Source organism: Nyctereutes procyonoides, unplaced genomic scaffold, assembly GCF_905146905.1.
Source record: "Nyctereutes procyonoides isolate TBG_1078 unplaced genomic scaffold, NYPRO_anot_genome, whole genome shotgun sequence".
Classification (NCBI taxonomy): domain Eukaryota; kingdom Metazoa; phylum Chordata; class Mammalia; order Carnivora; family Canidae; genus Nyctereutes; species Nyctereutes procyonoides.
The window spans coordinates 8,975,935-9,002,626 of record NW_026575031.1 but is presented as its reverse complement, the minus strand read 5'-3'; the positions used below and the strand labels follow the sequence as shown (position 1 = coordinate 9,002,626).

General features: G+C 39.1%; 1 protein-coding gene across 2 annotated transcripts in view; it reads left to right on the top strand.

Annotated features, from left to right (window-relative positions):
• ZNF106 (zinc finger protein 106) overlaps window positions 1-26,692 on the top strand; it is a 67,880-nt gene extending 41,188 nt beyond the window's left edge. The window contains exons 7-22 of one of the 2 annotated variants that reach the window (XM_055316716.1): window positions 1,478-1,547; window positions 2,873-3,027; window positions 3,112-3,172; window positions 3,825-3,962; window positions 6,072-6,852; window positions 7,209-7,264; window positions 7,819-7,964; window positions 9,377-9,511; window positions 12,217-12,333; window positions 15,091-15,282; window positions 16,130-16,192; window positions 16,877-16,996; window positions 17,516-17,587; window positions 18,404-18,475; window positions 22,227-22,373; window positions 22,806-26,692. In XM_055316716.1, coding sequence (XP_055172691.1) covers window positions 1,478-1,547; window positions 2,873-3,027; window positions 3,112-3,172; window positions 3,825-3,962; window positions 6,072-6,852; window positions 7,209-7,264; window positions 7,819-7,964; window positions 9,377-9,511; window positions 12,217-12,333; window positions 15,091-15,282; window positions 16,130-16,192; window positions 16,877-16,996; window positions 17,516-17,587; window positions 18,404-18,475; window positions 22,227-22,373; window positions 22,806-22,862 — 2,382 coding nt within the window. In that variant the 3' untranslated portion in view covers window positions 22,863-26,692. Of the gene's footprint in view, window positions 1-1,477; window positions 1,548-2,872; window positions 3,028-3,111; window positions 3,173-3,620; window positions 3,963-6,071; window positions 6,853-7,208; window positions 7,265-7,818; window positions 7,965-9,376; window positions 9,512-12,216; window positions 12,334-15,090; window positions 15,283-16,129; window positions 16,193-16,876; window positions 16,997-17,515; window positions 17,588-18,403; window positions 18,476-22,226; window positions 22,374-22,805 lie in introns of both variants that reach the window. The other variant, XM_055316715.1, reaches the window with a different exon arrangement.

Here is a 26,692-nt window from a genome sequence, read left to right as displayed (position 1 = left end):
ACATTTCTAGGGCACGAATGCTTGTTAGGCCCAGGACTGTTGAGCTTATCACTAAGGTAGTTTTCACACTACTAGAGTACATCTATATGAACATAGTCTTAGAAATAGTTTTAGTCTTTGAGCACCTGCGTGGCTCAGTGGTTGAGCGTCTGTCTTCAGCTCAGGTCCCAGAGTCCTGAGATCGAGTCCTGCATCAGACTCTCCACAGAGATCCTGCTTCTCCCTCTGCCTGTGTCTCTGTCTCTCTCTCTGTGTGTCTCATGAATAAACAAATAAAATCTTAAAAAAAAAAAAAAGAAATAGTTTTAGTCTGTTATTCAGTATTTTGTACCTTAGTCATGCAGCTTGGCCCCTTCCGAACCCATTCCTTCACTGACACCACTTCTCTTCTGGCATCTCTGTTACTAATATTGCCTAACCCTCTCAGGAAGCCTTTCTGAAAAGAAAGAGTTCCTGGTACTGGTGTCTGGAATGTGACACTGTGGGAAAATGGGCTGTTTCCTTAAAGACCAAGGCAGTTTAGCAGAGTAGTTGAGGCCTTGGCTTGTAGACCTGAGTTCAAATTCCAACTTTGCTCCTTTGAGTTGGACACTGTAGTGGATATTGTTGGATGAGAGTTGGTCCTGTAACAAAGCTGATATCTAGGGGATTGTCTCATAGATCATTTAGCTTTTTGTCATAAAGATTTTGTTGTAAAATCTTTAAAGTACTTCTACTTTAAAGTAAAGTAGAAACTGTGCCCCAGTGAAATCAGGTATATGCATTACTGGCTTTGTCCATACTTCTGACTGTCCTTTGCTTTCCCAACGTGAAATGCTATGCCATAGCCCCAGTGCTTCACCACCTCTAGGATGCTAGGAAGGTCTTGACCTTAGATTCTGTTCTGGGGTTTTTTGTTTGTTTTTTAAAGATTTTAATTCATTTATTTTTTTTTTAAATTTATTTATGATAGTCACACACAGAGAGAGAGAGGCAGAGACATAGGCAGGGGGGAAGCAGGCTCCATGCACGGGGAGCCCGACGTGGGATTCGATCCCGGGTCTCCAGGATCGCGCCCTGGGCCAAAGGCAGGCGCCAAACCGCTGCGCCACCCAGGGATCCCGATTTTAATTCATTTAAAGCAGGGGAGAGAGCATGAGCAGAAAGAGGAAAGGGAAGGAGAATCTCAAGCAGACTCCATGCTGAGCTTGCAGCCTGATGTGGTGCTCAGGCTCACAACCCCAAGATCACGACCTGAGCTGAAACCAAGAGTTGGACACCTAACCCACTGTGCCACCCAGGAGCACCTGTTTTATCTTTTTAATCAGATACATTCAACTAATATTTAAGTTCATACCTTATGCATTGGATTCCTAGTATCCTGTTAGAGATGATAGCAGCAATGAAGAACAAAGTATAATGGTCTTAGAGTTTTTTTCCTTTCCTGGGTAATGGCCTTTACACATTTAATATTACTCAGTTTTCTTTCTCTTCTCAGGATGGATCTTCTCCTGAACTCCCAAGTCTTGAGAGAAAAAACAAAAGAAGGAAAATTAAAGGAAAGAAAGGTATAGTGCAAATATTCTGAACAAAAAGAAATTGTTCTTACAGCAATTCAGCCTTTTTACAACTTGACACAGAGTGTAATTGTGGTTATCAAATAGTGATCATCCATTTATTATTATTTTTTGACATTTTTGTTGTCTTGCTTAAGGGCATAGAAAAGTTTGACTTTTTTTTTTTACCATATCCAGTTGTAGCTATAGAAGAAATGTTTGATGCCACATAGACCCATAAGCTAAAGTTAATATATATCTTGGACAAATCGAGTTCAGCATAAAGTCAGAAAGTCTTATTGGGCCTTTTCAGTGGTGAAGAGGAATAGGTTCTTTAGTAAAAATTTTGTCTCTTGGTTGTTCATAGCCATTTCTCTCAATTTTCATTTTTGAGGTATCTGTGTTGCTTCTCTTACTTAAATTGAGAGAAGTTGTTAGAGTCATTCCCTCTACACTTCTGTGATTCTTGCTTTCCCCTGACTCAACCCTTTCTGCTGTAAGAGCTAGGGTCAGAAGTGATTGGATGAACCTTGGGTGGTTGGATGTGATGGATAAGGTAGGAGTCATGGATGACCCCAGTTTCTGGCTGAGGCATCTTTGGGGATGATGGTATTATTTGTAGAGCTGGAAAACTCCCATAAGAGGAGGACAGTGATGAGTCCTCTTTTGGATCTTTTGAGTTAACGAATCTTAGAGACACCTTAGTAAAGATATCAAAGTAGTAGTTGGGTATGTGGTTCTGGAGTTTAGGGAAGACATCTTGACTTACTGAATGGGAAAGAGACAAAGATAATAAATACATACATGTGGTAGGACATTTTATTTAAAGTAACTTTAAATGTACTATCTTGAAGCTATATTTTTTCAGGAAGTTTTCTCTAAGAAAGCGAACTATTTTATGGTAACTAAGAGACTAGAAGAATAGGGATTGGGAAGAGAGTGTAAGCTGTTCACATCTGGGGCTCAATCTAAGCAAAAGAAGAGGGTGGCAGATAAAGGAAAAATGAGAATTGAAATGTATGACAGTTGCTCTGCCTGGGGCAAAGATTGCACTTGGAAGGGAAGTGGTGGAAGATGGTGATGAGGTAAGATGGTACCGTGTGACAGCACACTTGAACCTATGAATTACCTCCATCTTACCGATTCTTTTGGTTTAGCTCTGATATCAGTCTCAACACAACAGCATGATTTGTGAGATCTGATGAGTCTCCAGTTACCTGTTGGAGAGCAAATACAGGCTTATCCTAGAGAACTGATACAGTTCCACCATCTCTGGAGCTGTATTATTAAGGAGTCATCTCCAGTATCAAACTGAGCCTTACGGTTTCTTTTGGCAGAACGTTCTCAGGTTGACCAGCTGCTGAATATTTCTTTAAGGGAGGAAGAACTAAGCAAATCACTGCAGTGCATGGATAACAACCTTCTGCAAGCCCGTGCAGCACTGCAGACAGCATACGTTGAAGTACAGAGGCTACTTCTGCTCAAGCAGCAGGTAACCAAGGATGGAACATTTAACAAGAATGGATCATCTCTAAAGTTGGATTTCAAAATGCTTAACAAATTACTTTATTTTTAGATAACTATGGAGATGAGTGCACTGAGGACCCATAGAATACAGATTCTACAGGGATTACAAGGTATTCTGGAGAAAATCTGATGGATTAGATCCTCTAACTTATTTCTTTGTTATCTATACGGGGAATTGAAGTAGTCATGTAAAGGTCATATGTTTTCTCTCCTGTCTCCTTGCTTTCATCCTTTTATAGAAGGGCCTATGAGACTGTATACCCCCAAAATGCTTAGCAGCAGGGGCAGTATGTTACAGAAAGAACCTTGGGTTAGGAATCAAAAGACCTGGGTTCAAATCTTGCTTTTCCATTAGTAACTATATGACTTTGGATAAGTCACTTAAAATTTAAAAATGGAATGCTAATACCTATTCTGCCTGTGTCCTTGTTGGTCATATAGATTTTATGACAGTGTATTTCAAAGAATTATGAGGGATTTCAGAATTCTCTTGTAATCTTTAAAAATACAGATTGGCTCTGAAATGAATGACTTTTCAGAAACCATTTTTGTTTCTAGAAACATATGAACCTTCTGAGCGCCCAGACCAGGTTCCTTATAGCCTTCCACGAGAGCCAAGGAACAGTAGATCTCAGACATCTGCTGATGCCACACTGCTGCCTACTCCCTTTTTCCCAGTTTTTCTGGAGCCTCCATCTTCCCACATGTCTCCATCGTCCACTGGAGTCCCTCTCCAAGTAACCACATCTCCTACTTTCCAAGCCCATGGCAGTGTTCCTGCTCCAGACTCCTCAATTCAGATTAAACAAGAACCCATGTCTCCTGAACACGACGAAAGTGTGAATGCTGTGTCACAAGGCTCTGATGACAATGTGTCCAAGGAATTACTGCAAGCTAATAGTACGTAAACTTTTCTGAGGATTAACGGTAACCTGGCAGTGAGTCTAACACAGTTTTAGGTCAGTGATGTAGTCATATTTGCCCATTAAAACTAAAGTTGCTAGAATTAATTTTTCTTGAAATTCCTTCACTTAGAAGGATTGTTATTTTTGAGAGAGACTGCACACATTTGTGGTTGGGGAGGGGCAGAGGGAGAGAGAGAGTCTTAAGCAGGCTCCACACCCAGTGCCGAGCCTGATGCAGGGCTTGATCTCTTAACTCTGAGATCAGGATCTGACCTGAAATCAAGAAGTTTGGCTAACTGACCCATCCAGGCACCCCTTAGGAGAACTATTTAAATATCAATAACTTTTTTCTCAATTTTCCCTAATCTAGGATTACTAAACGGACTTTGCATTAGCAAAGGTTCCATAATGAGGATTGGTGCAGAATTGTTTGTTTTGTTTTGTTTGTTTGTTTGTTTGTTTGGGGGTTTTTTTGTGAGATAAATTAAGTTGAACTTAGTCAAGTTCCTAGATAAGCTATATCTTCTGAATTTCTCAGCACTTAACTTTATCATTTAAAAGTAAGGCTGGACTAATATAAGCCTAAGAGGCAGGTGGCCATGATTAAGGGCAGAGGACACTGGATTTGGAATCATCAGTAAGAACTTGAGTGGTTTTGAGAAATAGCCAGTTTTTGCTCTTCATAAAATAACATTCACCTGGTTACCATTTGAGACTAACTTCTAAGCTATTTTAAACTTTATCTGAAGTTTTTATAACCAAAATGGTGCTATACTGAAAATTAAGTAAAAATAAACTGCCATTGTGTGATCTGAACAAAAGCAAAAAGTCTGAAAAATTACCTTAGCTTTTGCTACCTTTTGCAACACTAACCTAGATATGTATCTCAAATGTATATTATCTTTCATTTTGAATTTCGTTGTCTTTGTGTAAATAGTAATCAGTATTTTAAAAAAAACTGGTAAAGTATTATAGTGACTTTTTAAGATAATATTTTTAAATGGCTTTTATTAAATTTTTTCCTCTGCAAAATAATTCATGCTCATGTAAAAAAATGGAAAACTATAAAAATGTAGATATGTTATTTCAGTCTTAAATTATAAATGTTTGTGTGTTTACCTGTAAACTTTATACAAAGAGAAAATCATAGTCTGTTATAACCTAACTTTTTTCTTTTTGATATATCTTGATCATTTTCTTGTGTCACAAAAATAATTCATCTGAAATATTTTAATTTTGCTAGTTGAATAATACTTGAGAAGTTGCATAATATGGATGTGGTAATTTATATAATCTCCTTTGAATATTTAGTTTTTATCTTTTTTTTTTTAAGAATTCTGTAGAACACTACATTGTGTATGTCTTTGAGTATGTCTGTGGTTATTTCATCAGTTTAAATTCCTCAGCATAAAATAACTAAGTCAAAGAAAATAGACATTTTTAAGTCAGCTGGCTTTTTAACTGCTCTTATGTAGCCAAACTGGATGATGTATCATTGACAGTGTTACCAATGGCATAGTGAAAACATCTAAGAAATAAAGGTGAAAGCGCTTCAGCTAAGTAGATATTTTAATGTCTACCAAGAATAGGGGCACCTGTGTGGCTTACCACCTGTCTTCCGCTCAGGTCATGATCCTGGGGTCCTGGGATCAAGCCCCATGTCTGGCTTGCTGCTCAGCGGGAAGTCTGCTTTTTCTCCCTTTGTCCCTCCCCCTGCTCATGCTTTCTCTCTCAAATAAATAAATAAGATCTTGGGGGAAAAAAGTCTATCAAGAATAAAACATAATGTTAAATATGTGGACATTTCAAACAAGAAAAAAGATGGGTAGAAATGGTCCATGCCCATAAAAAGCTTTTATACAGTATAAAATATGCATGCTATTTGTGAGATCAACGCAGGGCAAAGTGTAGTCAGTGCTATAATAGAAATTTTTGCAGGTTACGGAAAGCTGATGGGTGATACAACTGCTTTAACATTCATAGCTTTACTCACTTATCACTGAAAGGTGGTTATTTGGTAGAGATTTGATCATTGATAAATAATGGCAATTTATGATGGTAAATAAACACAAAAGATGTAATAATTCTTTTCTTCTCAATTCAGGCGAGAACAGTGACAGTTGTCCCGTTTATCCAGTTATCACTGCAACGTTGTCCTTATCAGAGGTCACAGAAAGTTTCCATGAGCCTAGCCAAGAACTGAAGTTTTCCACAGAGCAAGGAAATACCAGGAACAGAGGAAATGCCCCCTCCTCCCAACCAACTGGTCTTCCAGGCATAAATAAAGAAGACGAAGAGGCAGTTAAAGGCAACAGCGGGTCTGAGGCCTGTACCAGTTCTTTTCCAAGATTGTCATTTGTTTCTGAAACCCCCTTAGAGAGGGAGCCCCACTCCCCAGCTGACCAGCTGGAACAGCAGGCAGAGTCTACTCTGACATCAGCTGAAACTCGAGGAAACAAGAAAAAGAAGAAACTTAGGAAAAAGAAAACACTTCGGGCTGCTCATGTTCCTGAGAACAGTGACACTGAACAGGATGTATTTACTGCTAAACCAGTAAGGAAAGTAAAGACTGGAAAGTCAGCTAAAGGGGGGAAGGTAACAACCTCCACCTGGGAAGATAGTAGAACTGGCCCAGAACAAGAGAGTGTCAGGGATGAGCCAGATAGTGACTCGTCTCTGGAGGTCCTAGAAGTCCCTAATCCTCAATTGGAAGTGGTGGCCATTGAATCTTCTGAATCTGGAGAAGAGAAACCAGACAGTCCATCTAAAAAGGATATTTGGAACTCCACAGAGCAAAACTCATTAGAAACTTCTCGTTCTGGTTGTGATGAAGTTAGCTCTACCAGTGAGATTGGCACTCGTTATAAAGATGGTATCCCTGTAAGGTGAGGATGTTGTGCTGGTCCAATCAGAACAGCTTACACCATTGTTCTTTTCTTAAAAAAAAGAGCCTTTGGTTATGAATCAGTTTTTAAATGAATCAAATGTATAGAAAATCCAATAAAGATTATGGGTATGGAAGAATGAAACCTTGGCAATGGGGATTTTCTACTTTCTCATTTATGTTGTAAATATTTACTTGTATCTCTTTTCATATAGAAGTTTCAGATGGAAAAACTTATTTCTTCTGTTACTGCTGTGTTGCCCATTGTTTAGAACAATCCTTTGAGCCAGGAAATTATAAGTTTTACTGCCTGTCCTATTCACAGGTTCTAAAAAGATGTTTGCTATTATTTTGTAGTGTGGCAGAAACTCAGACTGTGATCTCCTCCATTAAAGGATCAAAGAACTCTTCAGGTATTGGTATATTCACCTTTATTTAAATTAACCACAGAAAAAGCTTACAAATAATAGAGCCAGGGTTTAAATAGGCCTGTAGAATGGGGTGGGGTGGGATGATCATCACCAAGAGGATTGCTTCAACCAGCAATTTTGGTATCTGTAAATCCTAAATACTGCCTTTTTATAGTTTCTTATTCCCATCTGTCTTATCTGTTCAACTACTGAGTATTAAGGTTTCATTGGCTTCTGGGGGGTTTGCTTTGAGAAGAACTGCTTAAAGAATAATGCCTTATTCAACAAAATAACTGGCAGCAGAAGGGAGGATGTGGAGAGAGATTTGGTACTTTCAGGTTCATTCAAAAAAATAAGTATCTTTTTTCTGAAGTGAGAGGCCTTTTCTGCCTTCTCTTGTTATGAAGTCTTCATAATGAAGATCATTAATGAAAAATGTGTTTTGCTAGGGGAGCAAGGTTTTGAGGAGAATCCAGGGACCACTATATAGTTTTAATTTTTGAGTATCTTTTTACACAAAAGCAGACATGTCTCTGAAACATATTCTTGTTTTCCAGAAATATCTTCCGAGCCAGGAGATGATGATGAGCCCACAGAAGGGGCCTTTGAAGGGCACCAAGCTGCAGTGAATGCAATTCAGATATTTGGGAATTTACTGTACACCTGTTCAGCAGATAAAACTGTCCGAGCTTATAATCTAGTGGTGAGTTGGTAAATCAATTTGAATGTTTTTGCAGGTTTTAGGAACTCAAGTTCACACTCTCTTAAATAATAGGGGAATCTATTTGCTGTCCAGAGATGAGGTGAATTTTAGACTAACTGTAGATAAGGTTGATGCAGTGGCTTGGCAGGATCACTGGGTACTTAGCTTCTTTCTGGCTGTCCGCTCTGCTTTCTCTGGTATCACCTCTTCCTAAAGCTCGTCCTAAAGCTCATTCTCCTCATGCTCACAGACAGATGTCAGAAGCCCTTGGGGTTTCTTCTTCCTCCCATCACCAAAAAAACAAAAAATAAAAAACAAAAATGGTCCTATGCCTGATTGTGGACAACCACTTGGCAAAGGGAGATGAGATGACAGCAGTAGGCTTGGGCAGTCAGTTTCTAGCCCTGGTGTTGCTGAAAAGGTCAGTCATATAGATATTACAAAATAGGATAGAAGGCATATTGGAGAAGTGCTAGAGGAGGCATTTTTCCTCACAGTTGATTAATTGTGCCAAGTTACTAAGGAGAACAGCATTGTCTATTCATACTTAGTATAATCTGATACTCACACTTAGTATAATCTGATGCTCATTACTCTCAGTTTTCATAGGATGAACTTTTAAGGTTTGAATTTGGTGTATGTCAAACTAATTTGCTTTATCAATGATGATAACCAAGAAACTTTAGGCTGAACACCAGGAAAGTATTTGAAACTCCTAAAGTCCTTGAAAGTCAAAAGGCTAGATGATAGACCATGAAAATGTGTTCTTTCTAGGCAACAGGTCTCATTAGCCTAGTGATCTGAAGGGGAAATGGGGATGACTGAAGGAAGGGAACAGAGGTACCAGGGAGTATGAGTGTAACATTTAGGGGATCGGTTGTCACTCTGGATTGCAAGATAAATCTATCTATGTATGTACATTTGAAGTGGGTCTCTGTGAATGAAGATAACATTTAGGATACTCCCTTGTGAAACCATCCCCGGACCACTATGGCCTGTGATAGCACCATTTTTGAATGTTGTGGAACATTCTCTCCGAAGTTATTGATGAAATGCAGGAACTTATTTGGGAAGTTAGCTACAGTTTGGATTTGTCAGATCTTTGGTCCATATGTTGGAGAGCCTTGCCCTAGGCATTAATTAAAATATTACTCTATGTTAGAGCAGATTGACCTAAGTATTTTTGGTATGGCTCAGCTAACATAGCTGAAGTACTTAGTTCCTGTGACTGTTTACTGGGCATTTAGTGAACAGATACTTACTGAGCACCTTTTGTATACCAAGCACTAACCTAGGCACTGAGGCTACAGTAGCAAACTGTATGTTTTAGCATTTTTGTTGTTGTTGAGGAAATGTGTTACCTAATCCTTAATGTATCCACAAGCAATGATCTGATATGTGCTTGACTTTAGAGTCGGAAGTGCATTGGTGTCTTTGAGGGGCATGCCTCCAAAGTGAACTGCCTCCTGGTAACCCAAACCTCTGGGAAGAATGCTGCGCTTTACACTGGTTCCAGTGACCATACCATTCGCTGCTATAATGTCAAGGTGAGTGAGTCCAGAGAAATCAAAAGTGATCATTTACACTGCTTTACTGTATTTACTGTATAGAGTGGAGACACTAAGATACTCTATTCTGTCCATTCTTTTTTTTTTTTTTTTTAAGATTTTACTTATTTATTCATGAGAGACAGAGAAAGAGAGGCAGAGAACACAGGGAGAGGGAGAAGCAGGCTCCCTGCAGGGAGCCCAGTGTGAGACTCAATCCTGGGACTCCAGGATCATGACCTGAGCTGAAGGCAGATGCTCAACCACTGAGCCACCCAAGTGTCCCCATTCTTATGCTTCTGAGCCTATTTAGTACAGGCATACCTCAAAGATACTGCAGGCTAGGTTCCAGGCCACTAGAATATCAGTAAAATGAGTCAAATGGATTTTTTGGTTTCTTGGTGGAAAGTTATATTGATGCTATACTGTATTCTATTAGGTGTGCAGTGGCATTATATCTAGAAAAACAGTGTATGTACCTTAATTAAGAAATACTTTTTTCTCTCCTCCACAGAGAGGGGAAAAAAGGAAAAGAAAAATAATACTTTATTGCTAAACAAATGCTAACCGTCATCTAAGTTTTCAGTGAGCTGTAGTCTTTTTGCTGGTGGAGGAGGGTCTTTCCTCTATGTTGATGGCTGCTGACTGATGAGGAAGGGGTGGTTGCTGAGGGCTGGGGTGGCTACAGTTATTTCTTAAAATAAGACAAAAGTGAAGTTTGCTATCTGGATCGACTTCCTTTCATGAATGATTTCTCTATAGTGTGTAATGCTGTTTGATAGCATTTTACCCATGATAGACTTCTTTAAAAATTGGAGTCCCATGTTCTCAAACCCTGCCTCTGTTTTATCAACTAAGTTTGTGGAATATCCTAAACCCTTTGTATCATTTCAACAACCTTCACTGCATCTTCATGAGGAATAGATTCCATCTCAAGAAACCACTTTCTTTTTCATCCATAGGAAACACCTCCTCTTCCATTACAATTTTATCATGAGATTGCAGCATTCAGTCATGTCTTCAGGCTCCACTTTGCATTCTAGTTCTCTTGCATTCCCACTACATCTCCAGTTACTTCCTCCCCTAAAGTCTTGAATCCCTCATTCAAAGTCATCCATGAGGGCTGGAATCAACCTCTTCTAAATTCCCATTCACATTGATATTTTAACTTCTTCCTTTAATGGTATCTAGAATGGTGAATCCTTTCCAGAAAGTTTTCAGTTTATTTTGCCCAAACCCATCACAGCAATCACTATCTATAGCAGCTATAGCCTTGCAAAATGTATTTCTTAAAAAATAAGACTTGAAAGTTGAAATGACCCCTCCATTCATGGGCTGCAGAGTGGATGTTGTGTTAGCAGGCATGAAAACAACATTAATCTTGTTGTACTTCTCCATTAGATCTGTTCAGTGACTAGGTGCCTTTCAGTGAGCATTCATATTTTAAAAGGAATATTTTTTTTTCCTTTTTATTATGGTATATATCTGGTTCCCCTATAAAACTACAAAAAAAATCTCACATGGGTTAACCAGAGGCAATTGAATTTTAACATTTGGGCATGTTTATTGTCTTTTTCTTTATTTCACAATATTATACATGGCATTTATATTTGTAATTTTATGGGAGAAAATTGAATAATTTCAGGAACTGACTCTTAGCGGCATAAAAGAGGTTTGGGAAAAGAGGTCAAAAACTTTGACAGCTTACAGCTTTTCTCATCCTACCCACTTCTTTTTTTTTTTTTTTTTAATTTTTTATTGGATTTATGATAGAGAGAGAGAGAGTCAGAGACATAGGCAGAGGGAGAAGCAGGCTCCATGCACCGGGAGCCCGACGTGGGATTCGATCCCGGGTCTCCAGGATCGCACCCTGGGCCAAAGGCAGGCGCCAAACCACTGCACCATCCAGGGATCCCCATCCTACCCACTTCTAACCATCTCGATTTTAACATCTGTTTTCAACCCTGCTTAAAAGCTACACTTGGGCCTTTAACTGCTTAGTATCATTCAGTAACAGGTCTTGAGCATCACTGTCTTACTGGCAATACAGCCAGGTTACCTAAGTAACTAGAATAAAATGGCTAGTATAACCTAGTTCTAGAAATTCATGGAAATCTTTTCTTGAACGTGAGATCAAACAGTGCTTATTTAACCTGGGTATGCATTAGAATTACTAAAGAACTTTTTTTAAAATGCATATTCTAGAGCCCACTGAATTAGAATCTCAGGGATTGAGGATGAAGCTTGGGGTTCTATACATTTTAAAAGCTGCTCAGTTAAGTATGGCTCAGCCAACCCAGCACTGGTTTGAAGGAGGCATTTGAGAGCTATTGAAACAGAGAATCAGTTACAGGGAAGCACATACATGATTAATGCAAGTATCAAATATACAACTGTAGTCTTTCTTTACCGTTTTACATCTGCAGCTTTACCTTTGGCTACTTCATTTAATAAGTTTAAGGCCCGATTCTTAGTGCCCTTTGAAGAACTCTACATTCCAAATTACAAACATGGGTAACATTACTGGAGTTTATATTTGTTTACAGCTTGAGGGTCTTTGGCCAAATCTAAGATAGTCTTCAAAATAGAGGATGCTAAATTTTTTTCCTCATAAAAATCCTTTCACACTCTGCTTTAAAAAGGATTGATTTCACATTTTATTTGCTGCTAACCTCTGCTAATTAGGCATCTTGTACTTTTCTTAGACGCGAGAGTGTGTGGAGCAGTTAGAGCTAGAAGACCGGGTTCTGTGCCTCCATAGTAGGTGGCGAATCCTCTATGCAGGACTGGCAAATGGCACTGTGGTCACCTTCAACATCAAGGTCAGTGTCTGTGGGGAGAAGGCTGCATTCCCATGTCACTTGAAAGTAGTGTGTGTGTGTGTGTGTGTGTGTGTGTGTGTGTGTGTGTGTGTGTGTGGAAAGAAGTAGAAGGCAGACCTTTTCCTATTTTCTTGTGTGAGAAAACCGCAGAATGAGCTGCTACTCAAAAACTGTTACCTTCTGGTATAAGTGAAACAAGATCCTTCATTCTGTCTGCTCAGGCCCAAGTGTGCCAGAACCAAAAGGTAGCTCTACTAAATTAAACCAAGCCTGATGATTTGGGGCCAAATAATGAGTCATAGATTAAACTAGTCTATCTCATTTTAAGAATGACACCATGAAAAATGAGCTCAAATTCTTTTGAGTCTGACATTGATGTAGTTTGGAACTGATTTAGGGTTTCATGAGGATAGCCTATTTTGTAATGTGAACTAAGTCATAGGTTTGCCTTTTGCCCATGTGGCCTCATTCTTTCCTAACCCACAGATAAATTCATTTGTTGAGCAAACCTTTACTGAGCATCTGTTTTGTGCTAGGCCTCAGGATAGAGCTTAGGAAATGAGAAGGGACCAGTTCTTGATGGCCCTATATTGCTGTGTTAATGTAGGTGAACTTCCATCTTGTGGGCTTTAAAGTATGAGAGACATGATGCAATTTATATTTTAGAAAAAGTCATTCTGGAGTTGATGAGATAGGAAAATACTGGTACTAGTAGAGGCAGGAAGATCATTTAGGAGGCTTTGTAGTAGAAGAAGACAAGAAAAGTTAGAGTAAGGATGAAGAGAGGAGAATGGATAAAAGATGTAAGAGGTAGAGTTGATCATTTTGGTTACTAATGAGTTGTAGCACTGTATCCCAAGGTCATCAGGTCATTTTTTTTTTTTGAGTGTTGCAGTGGGTGGGGCAGGGGAAAAGAGGGAGAGAAAAAAATCTAAAGCTGACTCCATGCCCAGCATGGAACCCAATATGGGACTCAGTCTTCTGACCCTGAGATCACAACCTGAACCATAATCAAGAGTTGGACGCCTAACCAGCTAAGCTACCCAGGCTCCCCATGGTCATCTTTCAACACAGTGTGTTACAATGTTTACTGTGTTATACTGGATTTATAGTATCATTCATATGTTTAATGAATACCTATCAATACTCTCCTTCCACATATGAGCTGGAACCACTACTTATAAGGAATACAATAAAATATGTCATGGTTTCTGCCTTGAAGAAGCTTAAAAACAAGTTAGAAGAATCTAACATATAGATAATCAAGTGCCAAGTTATTTGGTTATCTTGATATGAATAGATCACAGAAGGGTAATTAGTGAAAGTTGTTGCATTTCATATGTGAAGTGTTAAAAGCTTACATTAGATTCTGTTAGGGCAACAGAAATGAAGAAGAAAGAATAAATTTAAAATAGTTTAAAGGATGAAACTTGATAATTACTTAATTCTTTTTTGGGAGAGTAATGGTATCAAAGGTAGATAGAAGTTAGGAGCAGGACTTTTGAGGCAGGATGACAAGATATCAAATGGAAATGATCTTTAACTGGTTGACAGACCCCAGAGAAGATAGACTTTGAGACAGAGATTTGAGAATCTCAGCAGACATGGGAATTTTGAAGCCCTGTGGGGGCTGGGCCCTTTTTGGTTTGCCTGTACACCTAGAATGCAGTGCTTCTAAGGTCTTAGCAGAAATCCAGGACTGTTTATCTGTGCCTTCCACCAGTGGGCCCTGAACTCCATCAGACTGTCCCCTCAGCACCTAAGATTGCTGGAGTCATTGCTTAGCCCTGGAGGCTCCCAGCTGCTGCTTTGTGCTTTGTTTCTGGGAGTTTCACTGCTTGCATGCACTTGAAGTTCTTACTTACTTACTTACTTACTTATTTACTTATTTACTTATTTACTTACTTACTTACTTTTTTTTTTAAAGTAATCTCTACACCCAGTGCAGGGCTTGAATTCAATTCAAGAGTAGCATGCTCCACCTAGTAAGCCAGCCAGCCAGGCAGCTCCCCCTCCACCCCAACCACCACTTCCTTTTTAGAAGTATTGGGGAGGTGGGAGACTTTATGAGCAAGATTGGTGTGGGGATGGGGGAACCAAGTCTAAGATGTGAGATAAAGGAATGTTTAGGGATTCAGGATGTGACCATGCCACTCTGACTGATATAAAAGGCTTCTCTAATTCACAAAATGATGACATGAGAGATGACAGAGAACGAGATATCAGAAGAACTTGAGAATAACAGAAAGGTGGTAAATGAGAAACTCTTGCCAAAGTAAGTAAGTAATTCTTAGTAGAAAAATTTGGAAACACATGGCAAATTGCACAAATTTTGGATGACAAAAAGAAAAAAAACAGGGAAGGAGTTTCTGAGTTTATGGCATGGAAAATGTACTAGAATATGAAAAAAAGTTAATCATTATCATTAACTTAAGGGAAGTGGGAGAAGGCTGAAAAAGAGAATAAAGTGCTAATTATGATCAGATAGTGTAGGTTGAAGTTAGAAATGTGTTTCTCGTGAAAAAGTTTGCCATATGCCCCCAACTGGAATTGGGGTGGAGGGAGTCATGGACACCAAGTGAGTTGGAATGGGAATGGTGGAGATTGGAAAGTTAAAGATAGAGATGTAGTGTGAAAACTTAAGCACAGGTAATAGAATTTAAGAATTTGTAGCAAAGTAGTGATTTGGCTTAGTTGATTTTTGACATTTACCAGCTAAGTTGCTTTTACTTCATCTAACAGTGGCTTGTTTTTCAGAACAATAAACGACTTGAAGTTTTTGAATGCCACGGCCCTCGGGCTGTCAGCTGTCTTGCCACAGCTCAGGAAGGTGCCCGAAAGCTGCTTGTTGTTGGGTCTTATGACTGTACCATTAGTGTACGTGATGCACGGAATGGACTCCTCCTCAGAACTCTGGAGGGGCACAGCAAAACCATTCTTTGCATGAAGGCAAGTAGAGTGCCAGAGAAGAAGAGTTGGTTGTCTGGCACAAATAGAAGGATTTGAATGATATTTCCCTTGTTATCTAATGCCTTATTTAGAACACATCATCTTGAAAAGAACAAGGAAATTACAGTGCTTTTCTTTCTTTCTTTCTTTCTTTTTTTTTAAAAGATTTTATTTATTTATTCATGAGAGACAGAGGGAGAAGCAGGCTCCATACAGGGAGCCTGACATGGGACTCGATCCCGGGTCTCCAGGATCAGGCTCTGGACTAACAGCGGCTCTAAACTGCTGAGCCACACAGGCTGGCCCTATAGTGCTTTTCTTTAGGCTTGAGTCACCAAGGGAAGTACTGTGGGTTTGTTTTTGTTTTTTTAAGATTTAATTTATTTATTAGAGAGTGCAAGCATGAGTGGGGGGTGGGGAGGGCAGAGAGAGAAGCAGACTTCCCACTGAGCAGGGAGCCCGGTGTGGGACTTGATCCCAAGACCCCAAGATCATGACCTGAGCAGAAGGCAGACACTTAACCAATTGAGCCACCCAGGAACCCTGGAATGTACTGTATTTTATTAACAGAGAAACCGGTATATTTTATTATAGAATATAGATTTAAAGTCCTTCTAGTCTATTTCACAATCATTCTGAAGAGGTAACATACCCAATAATACGTTGTCCTGGTGGTAGGACAGAAATTTTCACTTTAGAAAATTTGTCTGAGGAACTTACTATTTTATCCCTAGTTCATGCTCATCTCAAAGTAGGTTAGAAATTAGAAATCAACAATGTGCTTTGCAGGCTACAGAGAAAACTCTGAACCTTATATGGAATCTAACTCTGAACTATCTTCTTTAAGGTGGTGAATGACCTTGTGTTCAGTGGCTCCAGTGATCAGTCAGTCCATGCTCATAACATTCATGTAAGTTGTGATGTTATAAAGAAATCTTCAGTGGAAGCTTAAAGGATTCCTTAGATCTCTTGCAGTTTGAATAAGACCCTTTTTCCAGTGAAAAGCTTAATAATAATTCCTACTCACATAAGCTCTTAGAAGATAGTGAGCACTCTAGAAATTCTGACCTCATCAGAATTTTTAATGGGGGACAAATGCAAACTTTAGGTAAGGTTTAGTTTGTCTCATTTGAACTTGAGATACACTGAGCATCTGAGACTAAGGAAGTGGATATGTTACATAGTTTAAAATAGAACAAATAAAAACAGCTGAGATATTCTGCTCCAGTCATAGAGGCAGCTCTGTGAAGCTCAGTGCCTAGACTATAAACCTGGGGATAATGCAGCCTCAGGAACTTGTCCAGATGCAATGAAATGATAAAAGTAGAAATACTTCAAAACCTATATATATATAGAGAGTTGTGGGCCTTCGCTTTCTATGATACCAGGTTCTCTCCATCAGAATACATTTCATATATAATACACATATTGTAATAAATGCTTGTGTGAGTACTTCAGCTGTTAAAATTAGTTCAGTTATATTATGTGCAAATAGCTTCAGAGTTAAGGCTTTTGGAATAATGGAATCATAAATCTCAAAAGTCAAAAGGAATCTGGAAAGTCAGTCTAGTGACTTGTCTCTCTTCTGGTGCAGACTGGTGAGCTTGTGCGGATCTATAAAGGTCACAATCATGCAGTGACTGTGGTGAATATCCTAGGAAAAGTGATGGTGACTGCTTGCCTGGATAAATTTGTTCGTGTCTATGAATTACAGGTAGAATTTAGATCCACTGTTTTGCTTGAATGATTTGGGAAGGTCTGTTTGAGTTTGGTGTTGAATTTTTTTTTTTTTTAATATAGTAAGGCTGGGGTGGGGCCAAGAAATCTGCATTTTTCAAGCCCTTTAGACAATATGAAGCAGATGATCCATGGACTACACTTTCAGAAACATGGCTCTGTGATAAGTGGTCAGGTTCACAGAGGTCAATACCGAAATGGTTTCCAGATAGCAACTGTAGTCTCCAAAGCCTGTCTAGTTCTCCTTGTATGCAATTTCAGGTTTGAGACTTTGACACTACACAGAAATTAGTTTTCTCATTTCCAATTACCAGCTCCTCCCTTGAGGACTTTATTAGATTGTCATTAGATTATGTTTCTGTAAAAATGCCAGTGGTACTTCAGCATAATGTCTCAGGTATAGTTTTAAACCTGCCAGAGGCCTCCAGGGATTATGCTTATTAAAAACACATGTTATAAATAACCTGAATTTTCTTTTTATTCCCCTCCACCTAAGTCCCATGATCGACTGCAAGTTTATGGAGGACACAAAGACATGATTATGTGTATGACCATCCATAAAAGTATGGTGAGTGTTATTAGCCATGTCACATTAGTGCTTCTGAATATGTTTACTAAAAACTACAAACTGATAATAATGTTCCTGTTTATCACTTCCAAGGATGACATGTTTCTGATATGCCTCATTATTGAATGCTTTTCTGTCTTTTGGCATAGTATCGAGAAGTAACCCAGTGAGATTGTTGAATATTCTCTTTGCTATTAATAGCTAAAATAATTACAATAAAAATCTGATACTTTAATGGTTTTAAAGATAAAATAAGTTTAAGATGTTTCCCACCCAAAATTGAGTGGTGCTTTTTCCAGAGACATTATGATCTGAACAGAACATTAGAATAGAGTTAAGGAGATTTGGCCAGTATGATATAATAAAGCAGACCTAAAAGTAAAAGCTAATTCACTTAACCTTGCTGAGCCTCAATTTATTTTATTTTTATATTACGTGGTTGAATCAGTATGGATGTTTTTTAGACTCTCAGCAGTAGAACCCTTTGTTCCAGTGAAACAGAGATGGCTAATATGTAATTCGCAATGCAGCATACAGTGCTCAGTAGTCAAGTACACAAGATACAGTGTAGGTGGGTGCTTTTGAGTCCTGCTGCTTCTGCTCTCAGCCAGTGTCTCAGGAGTGACTCTCTGTGGAGCATAGCTTCAAAGTATCTACACTGGAAGATACTTACCGATTGTAGCATTGAGGGCTGGCTTTGGTTTAGGTTTAGGTTTTCTTACAGCAGGCACAAGGAGCTTTTGAGATGTATTTTGAGGATGTTAGTAGTTTTTTTGTGTGTTGTTTTGGTCTGATACAAGAAACCTCTTTTTCCAGATTTATACTGGCTGTTATGATGGCAGTATTCAAGCTGTGAGGCTGAATCTGATGCAGAATTACCGTTGCTGGGTAAGGAGTGAAACTGTTCTTATAACCAGACCTAGATGTTGCTTAACTCTAGGCTAATTTACAGATCTTCATTACCATCAATTAAGCATTTTTATATTTGAGCATCTACTTCGTGCCTCCCACTATAGGACGAGGAAGCTTATTTTTATTGTTTTAAAAGATTATTTATTTGAGAGAGAACATGAGCAGGAGAGGGAGAAAAAAATCTCAAGCAGACTCTACACTGAGCATGGAGCCAAATTGGGGCTTGATCTCATAACCCTGAGATCACGACCTGAGTTGAAACCAAAAGTCTGACACTTAACTGACTGCACTACCCAGGTGCCTCAAGAAGCTTATTTTTAAAAACTTTGTATAAAATGCTTTCATACTTTGTTCATGGGTAGTCTATTTTAAGATGAGATATGAGGTATGTTTACATAATCGTCTACTCAGAGGTTATCTCTATGGTGGTTTTTGTTTGTTTTATTATAAATCTGTCATACATACAAAAATATCAACAGTACAGAAGTACACTTGACCCTGGAACAGTGTAGGAGGTTAGGGACACCAAACCCTGTGCAGCCGAAAATCCACATAGAACAAGATTTTAACTCTCCAAAACCTTGCCTATTAATAGCCTACTGTTGAGCAGAAGCCTTACTGACAACATAAACAGTCAGTTAACATGTATTTTGTATATTTATTATTTATTATATGCTGTATCCTCACAATATAGTAACCTAGAGAAAAGAAAATGTTGCCAAAATCCAAGAAGGGGCTCCTGACTGGCTCAGTTGGTAGAACATGATCCCCAGGGTCATGAGTTCAAGTCCCATGATGGGCATAGAGATTATTTAAATAAGCAAGTAAAATAAAATCATTAGGAAATGAAAATACATGTACAGTACTATACTATGTTTATTGAGAAAAGTTCATGTATGAGTGGACCTGTGCATTTGAAACTATATTCAAGGGTCAACAGTATAGGAAATAAAAAGTGGAAGTTTATTTTGGGGACCTGCCCACTATCTTATATTCATTCATTGGGGAACATATTAATAGTTTGATTTTTGTCCTCCTTGGATTTTGAGGAACAGGCAAATAAAAAATTGTGTTCTTAAAGTTTTAAACTTCTGTTGGCTAGGGCTAAATTGCATGGTTTTTATTTTGAAGTGGGAGCTCCACACTTTTATACTCCTTATAGGCCTTAAGTTGTTTCACCAGTTTTAATACTAGTGGTGATCAAAGAAAAGTTTCTGGCCCCTGTACCCCGGTTCCCCTAACCTCTTGTTTTGCAGAAATGATGGAATGGAATAACACTCTCCGTTTTTAGATTTGATCTTAGACTTGTCCACAGCCTGGTTGCTTTGGAGCTTTTACACATTACTGTGTTTGCTTTTTGGTTTTTCTCAGTGTAGGACACAAAATACAGTACAACAGGATCCAAAATACAAATAGAGTTACAAATAGAGGGTTAATTTATCTAGAGAAAAGGGAGAAAATACCATCTGGTATTAAAGCTAGAGGGGATGGGATAGTGCTGACAGGAAAAACGCAAATTTGCATTGTTTTATAGAAATGAACCTGTTAGAATTTTAAGATTTTTATTTTATTTTATTTTTTTATTTTTTTAATTTTTATTTATTTATGATAGTCACACACACACAGAGAGAGAGAGAGAGAGAGGCAGAGACACAGGCAGAGGGAGAAGCAGGCTCCATGCACCGGGAGCCGGACGTGGGATTCGATCCCGGGTCTCCAGGATCGCGCCCTGGGCCAAAGTCAGGCGCTAAACCGTTGCGCCACCCAGGGATCCCAGAATTTTAAGATTTAAGACAAGCAAGCCTGGAGGGAAAAAACCAAGACCAAGAGTTTTTATGTTTCTGACTAATGAGTGAAATTGAGAATTGAGCCATGTTTTTGGTAAAGTAAAAATTTTAAAAAAGAGGGGCATCTAGGTAGCTCAATTGGTTAAGTATCCGACTCTTGGTTTTGGGTCGGGTCATGATCTCAGGGTCGTAAGATTTGAGTCTAATGTTGGGCTCTGTGCTTAGTGGGGAGTCTGCATGATATTCTTTCTCTCTCCTTTTCTGCCTCCCTGCACTAACTAAATTCTTTATATATATATATATTTTTTTTTTCTTTATATATATATATATATATATATATATATATACTTTCTTTATATATATATATATATATTTTATATATATATATATATATATATTTTTTTTAAAGACTTTATTCACGATAGATACAGAGAGAGAGGGAGAGAGAGGCAGAGACACAAGCAGAGGGATAAGCAGGCTTCATGCCAGGAGCCTGACGCAGGACTCGATCCTGGGACTCCAGGATCGCACCCTGGGCCAAAGGCAGGCACCAAACCACTGAGCCACCCAGGGATCCCCAATTTTTTTTTTTTAAAGATTTTATTTATTTATTCATGAGAGAGAGATAGAGAAGGCAGAGACACAGGCAGAGGGAGAAGCAGGCTCCATGCAGGGAGCCTGACATGGGACTCCATCCCGGGTCTCCAGAATCAGGCCCTGGGCTGAAGGTGGTACTAAACCGCTGAGCCACCCGGGCTGCCCATATAAATAAATTCTTTAAAAAAAAAAAGAAAGAAAGAAAAGAAAAAGAAACAAAATTTTTACTCCAGTGATAAAGATTCTGAAAAAAGTCAGACTTCTAAGGCAATGTAGTTTTCTTTGTCAGACATTTTTATTTTCAAGTTTCTGAGTCAGCAGTTCTCAGAATTGTGAAATACAGCCCTTTCAGTATTATAGAGAACTCTTAGTCCTTTTTTAAAAAAGATTTTATGTGGGATGCCTGGGTGGCTCAGTGGTTCAGTGTCTGCCTTTGGCTCAGGGTATGATCCCAGATTCCCGGGTTCAAGTCCCATGTCCAGCTCCTCTCATGGAGTCTGCTTCTCCTTTTCCTATGTCTCTGCATCTCTGTCTATGTTGTCTCTCATGAATAAATAAATAAAATTTTTTAAAAATAATAAAAAGATTTTATATATGTATGTATTTATTTATTTAGAGAGAAGCAGAGCAGGGGTAGAGAGAGACACACACACAATCTCAAGCAGACTCTGCTTCTGAGCACTGAGATTGATGTGAGTCTCAGTCTCACGGCCCTGAGATCAGGACCTGAGCCGAAATCAACAGTCAGATGCTTAACCCACTGAGCCACCCAGGAGCCCTGCCTTTTTAACAAATGGACTAAGGAACTTATTTTAAGATGGCAAGATAAAAAATAATGTGGTTTATTTATTTTTTAAAAAAAGATTTTTATTTATTTATTCATGAGAGACATAGACACAGGTAGAGGCAGAAGAAGGGTCTACACAGGGAGCCCAATGTGGGACTCAATCCCGGGTTCCTGAGATCACAACCTAAGCCAAAAGCAGACACCCAACCACTGAGCCACCCAGGCATCCTGATAAATGTGGTTTCAACTGAATTTTATAGTAACTTGTCTGTCAATAGTTGCTAACCTTTTTCTCTTAACAATGTAGCTATCTTAGTACTTTGCCTTCTCAACAGAGCACCATGTCAAGACTTTTCAGCCTTTTCAAGGCTCCTCAGAAAATTAGTAATTAATGTGGTTGCCTCTGGCTTTGTTCTGTTTCTAGCCAAGAATAAGGAATAAGGGGCTTACTTTTTGCTTCCTTAGTACTTACAGGATACAAGTAAAGAGTGTTCTAATTGCAATTGCATGTTTCCAGTACTCTTTTTAACTTACCCTTCATTGTCCTTCTACCCAGTGGCATGGTTGCTCTCTGATATTTGGCGTTGTAGATCATTTAAAACAACATTTGCTCACTGACCATACGAATCCAAACTTTCAAACTCTGAAATGCCGCTGGAAGAACTGTGACGCTTTCTTCACTGCTAGGAAAGGATCCAAACAGGTGTGTGAGTGGGACCTGAGGCCGCCCTGGGGTCATTCTACCGTTCAGAGCAGGCAGGCCTTTTTTGCCTTGTTAAAATGTTCAGAATTGCAATCAATTGGGAGAGTCTAGGGATTTTCCTTTTTATTATTATTCAGAGATTTGGGGAATAGCTTAATGAGGTTTCAGATGATGAATTAGGTAGTTTTTGAGAAAGAGCCTAATGAGAATGTTTTCAAATCTAGTAACTGAACCTACAGGTTTATTACAATGCTCCTGTGTAAGATAAGAACTCATCTTTAAGTGTATAGTTTTATATGAGTTAGCAAAGTGCTGGGTCCTGACTGCCTTCCATTATATAGATCTTAGAATGTGCCCTGAAGCTCCCCTTGGCTTTGCCTTTCTCTTAACTACCAACTTTTCTCTCATGGGCCCTTTTCCCTTTATTCCTAGGATGCTGCGGGACACATTGAACGACATGCTGAGGATGACAGCAAAATTGATTCATGAAGTTTTCTGCCTCCCACGTTGGGAAGTTATCACTTGAACTAATTTTACATCGGCCCCTCACAGAGGCCACAGTCCTCCCCTCCCCGAGAAGCAGGGAAGGGGAAAGTGGTTACTAGCCAGGCTTACCACTCACATAAGTCTGGGCAGCTCTATGGGATGATAAAGACACTTTAAGTTATTACTGGAGGTCTGTCAGATTTAAACAGATTTTAAGGAACCATACTTCTCTGGAACAGCATGGAATATAGTAATCTATGCTACTAGTATTCTCCAGATGTTTATTAAAGATACAGATCTTAATTGGCTACCCAGTTTGACCCTAATCATATGTATTTTTTATTGATTTCAGTTTGCGATTTTTAGTTTATGTTCTTATGATGGTTTAAACCCATAGTCCGACTTTTAAGTACCAGTTTGTGCAAATGATAGATTTTTAGGATCACTTTTAATTTCTTTAGTTCTAATAACTGGGTATTTAAATTAGAAGCAGCTAGTTTCCTTTCTTAACAATTATGTGCAGCGTGTTTCACTATTCTCTTGCTTTGTAGATGGACAGAGGTGGCTTTAAATGCCAAAGGGACACACAGTGGATTTTTAACAGCTAAAGTGACTATTCTGCTGGTTATATTTTAGGAACTTGGCAAATCACATACGGACAAGTCCTCACAGCACTTCCTGTTGAACGTCTGTGCCAGTTTTGATAGGAGTGCTCAGTTCAGGGCAGTGCACAGACCTAACATCTACCTTGACTTGCTGCTGTTAGGCCCAGGCGATCACAGCTGCATGTGTCGTCAGGCTGTTCAAACTGGAGTGTGGCGTTTATCTCTTCCTTTCCAGGTTCTGACTCTCCAGGCCTGCTGCAGGTGTGGAACCTCTTAGTTTGCTCCATTGCCAATCCCTCCCCTCCCACTTGCCATCAAATACTTCCCCTAGGCTCCCAGGGTGCTTTCCACCCACCTGCAGCACCCAAGTTGGGGTAGTTAGGATAAAGTATCTGCACACAGTCTTTAGGGGCTCAAGCGGGCTTCTTAGAGATTGATTTCTGAAACAGAAGTCTTACCTTCAGCTCCCCTCTAGCTGACAAAGAAGAGTGGAGTATGATGAAGGTAAAGACTCAACTTGTCCATGGAGAGCAGCCAGATTAACAAAGCCTAGTGAGACTACTTTGTTTTTGGATTTTTCTGGACTCTAGAGAGAAGCTGTAGAAGTGTTGCTTTCCAGCCTTTTGTTTCTGGATTCTCAAAACTCTGAAAGATTCGTCAGAGAACTAGGAGAAGGGACAAGAGCCCTGTGCCACATTCAAGACTGGGGGATGTGATGTGTACGTTTTCTAGGATTGCATAGCATGCAGGTTTATCTCCACCCCTGTAGTGCACACACACCTACTCACAGGTCTTCACTCAGGCTCAGGGCTGGGGCTTTACCAGGGCTTCATGGATGGGTTTCAAGAGGGTATAAAGTTATATGCAAGACTAAGTATATGGGTCCCCCCCCCCCCCGCCGCCCCACCCAGGAAAGGCTCCAGTGATTCTTACTGGAGCCATAAACAAAGAGCTAATCTAGGAGCTACTACTAAATAATGAATAACCCCACAAACTATTTACTTCTATCCTTATGAACGGTAAAACTTTTTTTTTTACATTATTGATAGTTGCATATTTGAGAGAGAACAGAGAAGATTCTCTTGCATAAAATGTATTTGTGCTGTTTCTGTCTGAGATTAAGAAGTTTTCTTACCTCTCCTCCCCATTTCTTGTAAGGATGACCAGAAAAGTCAGGCTGTTGTGTGGGTTTGGGAAGGGTGACTTCCCAGGAAAGCCCATTGTAATTTATTACTAAACGTGGCTTTTTATTTGGGGCTATAGTGAAGCTGCATTTCTCTGTTGACTGGGCAGTGTACTAAGAAAGACTTGCATGCTCTGTTGCATAGGTGCCCTTCTGTCCTGCCTGAGGGCATTTCTGAAAAGATGAGAATGGTGGAGCCTTTGTACAGCAGGAAGGGGTTATGTGAGGTATTGGGCAATCGTGGGGAACCTTTGAAGGTATGAACAGATTGTTAGAATCACTAACAACCGATTCGAGTTTAATTTTGGTAGAATTGTGCACAGTGTATCTGCCTTTGTGTGTGCAGGTGTGCATGTTCCTTGTATGTGTGTATGCGCGTGGGCACCTATATTTGTAATACTTTTCCTCATTTCACAAACATTTTCTTTGAAGCCGTGGTAATAACGTCTTTGTTTTAAGAATGGTAAAATTCTTTTAACCCCAGGTTAGTGTGTTATCCTAAATGCACTGTTCAGCCCTTGATTTAGAAATAAAGGCACCATAAGCATCTTGGCTGCTTATGGTTGTTTTACTGCTTTTTAGAGCCTTGAAAGTTATGCAGAACTTTGGCTATGTTTTGTCTTTTACAATGTTTTAACTGATTTTGTCCCTCCATCTTCCTTTAGAGAAGAGTTATGGCTGAGGTTTTTGTGTTGGTGTGTATTTAGTACTTAATGAAGGGAGGAAAGTGTTACATGACCTGACAAAACCCAACTCATTTCTTATAAGGAGTTGGAAGCCATTTTTAGAATGTTATCCTTAATCACCTGTGCCTACTTCTAATGGCTAGAAGCCAAGAAAACCATAGTATTAGTCCTGTTGTGTGCATATGCTAGTGTTTGAATGGCAGTTTACAACAATGTATCAGTCACTTCAAGTTTTATCCTAAAGTTTTTAATCAGGTTCAGACTGTGTTTTGACACACACCTCTTTTGAGTTATAAAGCAGTTAAACACATAAGAGCAAAGAATGATCTTGACCTGATGTTACTTGAATTTGAGGGAACGCCATTGCTACTATACTCCTGCTTTTGTGGGGGAAAATATATTCCTGCCCTAGAAGTTAGCAGTCGAGTGTTTAGCTCCTGACCTACCTATAATTTATAGGCAATATCATTGCTCTTTAAGTGATGATTTGCCTAACAAAGGGGCTTTTTTGTTTTGGTTTTGGGGTAGATTATACAGTAGACAACTTTAGTGACTAGGTATGTGGATGATATGGTGGGAGTAGGTGTACAACACTTAGTGGAATGGTATGGTCTATTTTATGGAAGAAAATTCATTGGAAGGGAGATCAAAGTATATCATGAAGTAGGATTTAAACAACACATACCCTCTGGTTTATGCACATAGCCGCCATTTGTATTCGCTGACTTACAAATTTTGTTTCTGCTACCAAAAGGAGAGCTCCTAGACCTGTTATGGAGGCCATGCCTGCCATATTGGTAAAACTATGATTTCATCCCTACCCCAAATCATCACAATCTTTAGGATTTCAGAGAAACTGTCTAATGGATTAGGATAGAAGCTATGATTGTAGGTGACTTGGGCAATACTGAGTTCCATGTGCAAGTGGATGTGAAATCCTGGTGTAAACCAAACATTATACTTATTAGACAGTAACCTCTACCCTCACCTCCAGCTCCCAAGTATATGGCCCTGCTGGGTCATATGGCAACTGAAGTTTCCTAGATTCACTTTACATTCAAGGTCGTAGCCCAGTTGAATTGGTGGGGGAGGAAGTCAAGGAGGAAAGGCTATTGAAGATCCTTCTCCTGCTTGAGAGAAATATATGTCCTAGAGCTGCTCCAGTACCCTTGGTATATGAATTTTTTTTTATATATTGAATATGGATTAGAAGAATGAAATCAGATGACATTTGACTGCAAAAAATGTTTATAGCTTAGCCTTCTTACATTTTGGTATAAAGCTGTGAACTTCATAACTTTGTAAAAGCAAGATATAAAGCAAATACAAGAGGAAAATAAAGTACTTTTACTAATTGTT